The sequence below is a fragment of the Cynara cardunculus genome, assembly GCF_001531365.2.
Source record: "Cynara cardunculus var. scolymus isolate 2C chromosome LG 13, CcrdV1, whole genome shotgun sequence".
NCBI lineage: Eukaryota > Viridiplantae > Streptophyta > Magnoliopsida > Asterales > Asteraceae > Cynara > Cynara cardunculus.
The window spans coordinates 38,489,845-38,495,052 of NC_037540.1; the positions used below are offsets into that span (position 1 = coordinate 38,489,845).

Sequence of the window (5,208 nt, forward strand, 5' to 3'; positions counted from 1 at the left end):
GCTTTACTGAACACCATAATCCCTTTTTCAGTTCCACCACTTTGTTTCATGATTCTGCATTTAAATCACTTCTACTATGCCATTTTCAGTTCAGACAACTTGAACATTCTGTCATTTTTTTGGGTTTTCAGTTTTCACAGCTTGAACACAGAATCAAAATTTCATGTGGATATGTATTTTTCTTATGTCATGTCCAAGTTTGCATGAAAGCATTATTATCCTGCAAGTAGGCCCTCTTTTTAGAATCCAACATCAGTAAAACAAAATCAGGTTTCTGGTGGCAGTGATATTTGGACTTCAAGAACTAAATCTTTCAAATGAAAAATATGTGAACATGTGAAAGATGAAGTCGATATGGCAAAGATAACGTCTTTCTTTATTGTCAAATAAAAGGGTGCCTTTTGTGACAGCACAAAAGGATCACATGTTAATTTTTCTGGTCTACAGTAGGTTATCTTTTCTTTTTGCCAGTTGCTCGCTCTATTTTTCATGTCAGCAAATTAAAATTCCAAAATTTATTGAAAAAACCAGAATGTTCAATTGTTTGTTTAACCTTTTGCGCTCACTTCTATCCCTGCTGCATTTTCTGTTTAATGTACTGTACCCATTGCTTGTTTCAACACATTTTCACTTGTAGATTACTTGCTTGTTCTTCTATTTTTTCCTGTCACAAGAGTATTCACGTAAACAGTCTCTCTACCCCAAGGGGTAGAAGCAAGGTCTATGTATATCCTACCCCCTAGATCCTACCTCTGGGTTCATTTGGTTTATAATGTGCAAGTATTGATTTTTATTAGATTGTTGCATTAAGGAATTAACTAGTTGTTCAATCACTTTATGAGAATAGCAGAAATCTTTCCTCATCCCAGACCTTTCAGTTTGACCATCTATATTCTGATTGAAGTAGGTATTGTAACGACCCCAAATTTCAAAATATTTCCAATAATAGGGATATCATCTCAAAATCATCTCACGAATATCATGGCAGAGAAATCTAACGTTGCTTATCGAGACTAACACAAAATTCTAATACCACATTTAAATACTAGAATCGATAAGTATAGTTATCAAGTCTAGATTTGCATTCCCGAACGCATCTTGAGTCAAAGTTTTTCCCACCCTCAATTGCATAATTTTTCAATAAAGATTAGACCAAATAATTTTCATGCATGATGACATCAATAACTGTTTTAAATATTAAATCATAAAATTATGACGAACAATTTTCTCACATGAGTATGCATACTCTGAAAATGCTTCAAATTTTGTGGTAGGAAATAGTGGCTACTTAGCAGAACTAAATCACCTGACACTCTTATATATTCGATCGAGTTCTATCTATATCTGTCTTCATATCGCAGAAAGCTCTTACAGAGTCATTCTCATAACACACATAATCCTGTGTTATACGGTTCATGGGACAACACAGTCTCATGCCATACGGTTCATGAGACAACACAGTCTCATGCCATACGGCTCATGAGACAACAAATCTAATGTTTTATAGGTTCCACTGTACATATCACTTTCATGCATTTTTAATTCTGAAGCGAATACTTGCGTGCTTTACATCATTCAACATAATATGATCAAATCATATCAGCAAGTAAAGACATTTTATTGCATGCAGTCTAGTAAAATAATACGTGAAACTCATTTGAGGTCCAAAGTATTAAAATCATGGTGTAAGACTAACTGATCTTGGATGCCCAAAATATTGACTTAATAGTATGTTTTACTCTATTATTGTTCGCAAGCCTAAAAATATATCTCGTTCGTGACCCTTTTTTACAACTGTCAAACCAACATCTAAGTTCCATATTTAACACTTTAAAACCTATGGATGGTTTCAGTTAATGCGATCATCATTTGTACCTTAAGCCTTTATTTTATGATTTAAGTAATTGAACCCCAAAGACTTTTTCTTATAGATCCACTTCCATTCTATGCTTGAAGTAGCATTTTAATTACATTAAGTTGAGCTTGTGTTTATTATGATTAGGTCACAAGGTTTAAGTCACCCTAATGTAAGTAAAATGCTACTTTGAGCACAGAATGTAAGTGGATCTATAAGGAAAAGTTTTTGGGTTCAATTACTTGATCTTAAAATAAGGGTTAATAAATTCTGATCACAATAACTAAAACCTTTAACAGGTTTTAAAGTGATGTTCTGTGGATCGACTTAGCTCACACAATGGAACACGTAAGACATGAGAATGTGTATCTTAAGTCGTCTCATGAAATGCATTATGAGACTGCGTTGTCCCGTGAACTGTATGTATTGAGACTCTGTATCTCACGAGGATGACACCATAAGAGCTTTGTGCGTAGTGATTTTGTTTTGTTATGTAGCCACTATGTGTTGTCATGAAGTTCAAAATATGCATGCTCATGTGAGAGATTTTTCATCATGATTTTATATTTTAAAGTTGTTGATGTCTTCATGCATGAAAATCGTGAAGCTGAATTTGGCCAATTTTCTCATCCCCACAGTTAGTCCGGATACGGCTTAATCCGGTCATAGTGCCGTCTCAATGGACCTTTTAATGAAAAAGTATGCAATCCATGATTAAGGAAAACATTGTCTCTCTAGAATGCAAATCCAAACTTGATTAAGATTTTGGAAGTATACTTGGATTGGTTCCATGAAGATGTGGTACTAGAAATTTGTATTTATCTTATTATATTTTTCCAGTGTGATATTTTTGAGATGATATTCCTGTTATTGGGGAGATTTTAAATTTTCGGGTCATGACAGGTATAGATTGGAGCAGTTGATAGGTTTTTGTGCCTCTATTGAACTCATAAGCTATCTATGGTGCAACAATTACTTTTTAATCCCCCTATCATCAATGGCTGAATGAGAAAGCAACTTAAAAGCCAAAGCAATTAGAGCATGACTAGTTGTAGTTTGACATTCTAAACCGTATATCATGGTGCAATCATGGACAAGATAATAAGTCTTATTTTCAGTAGTTGATATTTGATTTATCCCTTCATCATGACACACTATATGGTACCTTTGAAGGTATATTATATATTTACCCTTGTACAAATGTAAACCAAACCGACCCAACCCAGTAAATCTCGCTTGAACGTAGGTCTTGGGTGAGACGTGTGCATACCTGATCTCTTACCCTTGTACAAATATTCATGACACACATGATCATTTTTAAATGGATCTGATCAAATTGAACGGCATAAGTGATCCATTCTTTTGGCTCTCTTTACTGATTCAACCTATCAATCTTTTTGATTTGTATGAAAATCTGGATTATGATTGTATTATTAACAGCGTTCTAAGGTCTTGTCACGATAGCCGTCATGGCCTGACGTGCATTCATTATAACGCGATAGTTGATTTTTCTTATCCTTTGTCTTAATTTTTGATCTTTTAGTATATAACTTGATATCTATTTAATTGTATATACGATATACAGATTTGCTGCCATAAGTCACGTCTTGAAAAATGTCATGACCTCAATGTGGCTCCTAAGGCTTGAGGCTTGACGTCACCATCATGCCTATCTTCACACCATTTAGAACCTTGATTATTAATAAGACTTTTGTTTTTAATATCTGCTGACTGTGTGTGTGTGTGTGTTTGTTTGGCAGAAACCAGTGGAAGCATAAGACCAAGAGATTGAAATATGTTTCTGAAGCATTCAGCTAGTAAAGGTGTTTGGTCCTTTTTAAGTGTTTTGACATGTGAGAGTAGCAGTTGATGTGTTTTCCATAATCTGATTACATATCTTAGCAAACAACCCTGCTCTTTTTGGCTGCACAAATTACATCCAATTTTCAATAATCAATTGCCTTTTATTCTCTCTCTCTCTCTCACACTCTCTCACACACACACACACACACATATATATATATATATATATATATATATATCAGCTGTACTTTGTACTTCTGCATAAAAAATCTGGGCTCATTGTAAAACAATTGTGCAACATACATCCAAATATGAGAAAAAAATTGGAAGTCGTAGAGATAAAGATGTTGAGATGAATGTGCAGTGTATCATGGACGGATCTATGTATGTGGTATAGGTGGCACGTGCTACCGTATTGTTTCTCCGCTGATGGGTAAAAAAATTAGGTTTCGTGAACGGTGCAACCGTATTAATTTGTTGTGTGCACCGTATGTATTTTGAAACTACAATGAGAACAAATTTTATTTGGTAGAGTTGGTTTGCAAGGCTTTTATTCCGCCCCACACCCAAGTCCGAATCATGTTATTGTCATTTTCTTAGTCAAACGGTGCTACCGTTTGAAAAAAAATTCCGTATATTTGTTTCTTATAGTCAAATGGTGTCACCGTTTGAAAAAAAGTTTCTATATTTTTTTTTCTTATGGTCAAATGATGCCACCGTTTAAAAAAAATTCTGGGTCCGTCTTTGCAGTGTATTCTATGATAAAGAAAACCTACAATCGTATCTTTATACCAACATCCATTATTTGTGTAACTTGTATAGAAACAAACAACAGTGTATTATACATTTTCCCATTTTTACAAGTTCTCATAAATCAAAATTCATTGAATAAATTTTGTGATGTATTTTAATCGATACAAATACTTTGAAAAGTAAATTAAACCAAACGAACCCAGTGTATTCCGTTAGAAGGTAGGGTTCGAGAGGGGTAAGATGTAAACAGACTTTATCTCAATCACTAAGATCAATAGTGTTTCCATGAATACTGCCCTGCTAGTGCATGACGCAAATGTGTATGCAACAACTAATGGGAATAACATAACATGCAAGATAATGATTCAATTGCGTGTGCACGCTTTAAATGGTGTGCAAGCAGGACGAGAGTAACAACTAATATTACTCTAATCATCTTTATGATACATTTTGATTCATGCTAATACTTTCAAAGCTCTTTCTTCATATTCTTTGACAACAGTAACAATTTCTTCAATAAACTCTGTAGTGCATTTTAATTCATGCTAATTCTTTCAAAGCTTTTTCTTCAAATTCTTTGACAACAGTAACGATTTCTTCAATAAACTTTATAGTGCATTTTGATTCATGCTAATACTTTCAAAGCCCTTTCTTCATATTCTTAGAAAAGAGTAACAATTTCTTCAATAAATTTTGTAGTGTATTTTGATTCATGCTAATACTTTCAAAGCTCTTTCTTCATATATTCTTCGACAACAGTAACGATTTCTTCAATAAACTCTGTAGTGCATTTTGAT

The 5,208-nt window shown here is 33.9% G+C and overlaps 2 protein-coding genes across 2 annotated transcripts in view; both read left to right on the top strand.

Moving 5' to 3' along the window:
* Window positions 1–2,166, top strand: part of LOC112525967 (syntaxin-125-like) — a 7,662-nt gene extending 5,496 nt beyond the window's left edge. Inside the window, exon 2 of the mRNA XM_025136304.1 lies at window positions 554–2,166. Within this exon, the coding sequence (XP_024992072.1) occupies window positions 554–637 (84 nt within the window). The 3' untranslated portion in view covers window positions 638–2,166. The remainder of the gene's footprint in view (window positions 1–553) is intronic.
* Window positions 1–3,827, top strand: part of LOC112525968 — a 6,886-nt gene extending 3,059 nt beyond the window's left edge. The window contains exon 4 of the mRNA XM_025136305.1: window positions 3,616–3,827. Within this exon, the coding sequence (XP_024992073.1) occupies window positions 3,616–3,633 (18 nt within the window). The 3' untranslated portion in view covers window positions 3,634–3,827. The remainder of the gene's footprint in view (window positions 1–3,615) is intronic.
* The last annotated feature ends 1,381 nt before the right edge of the window (window positions 3,828–5,208 follow it).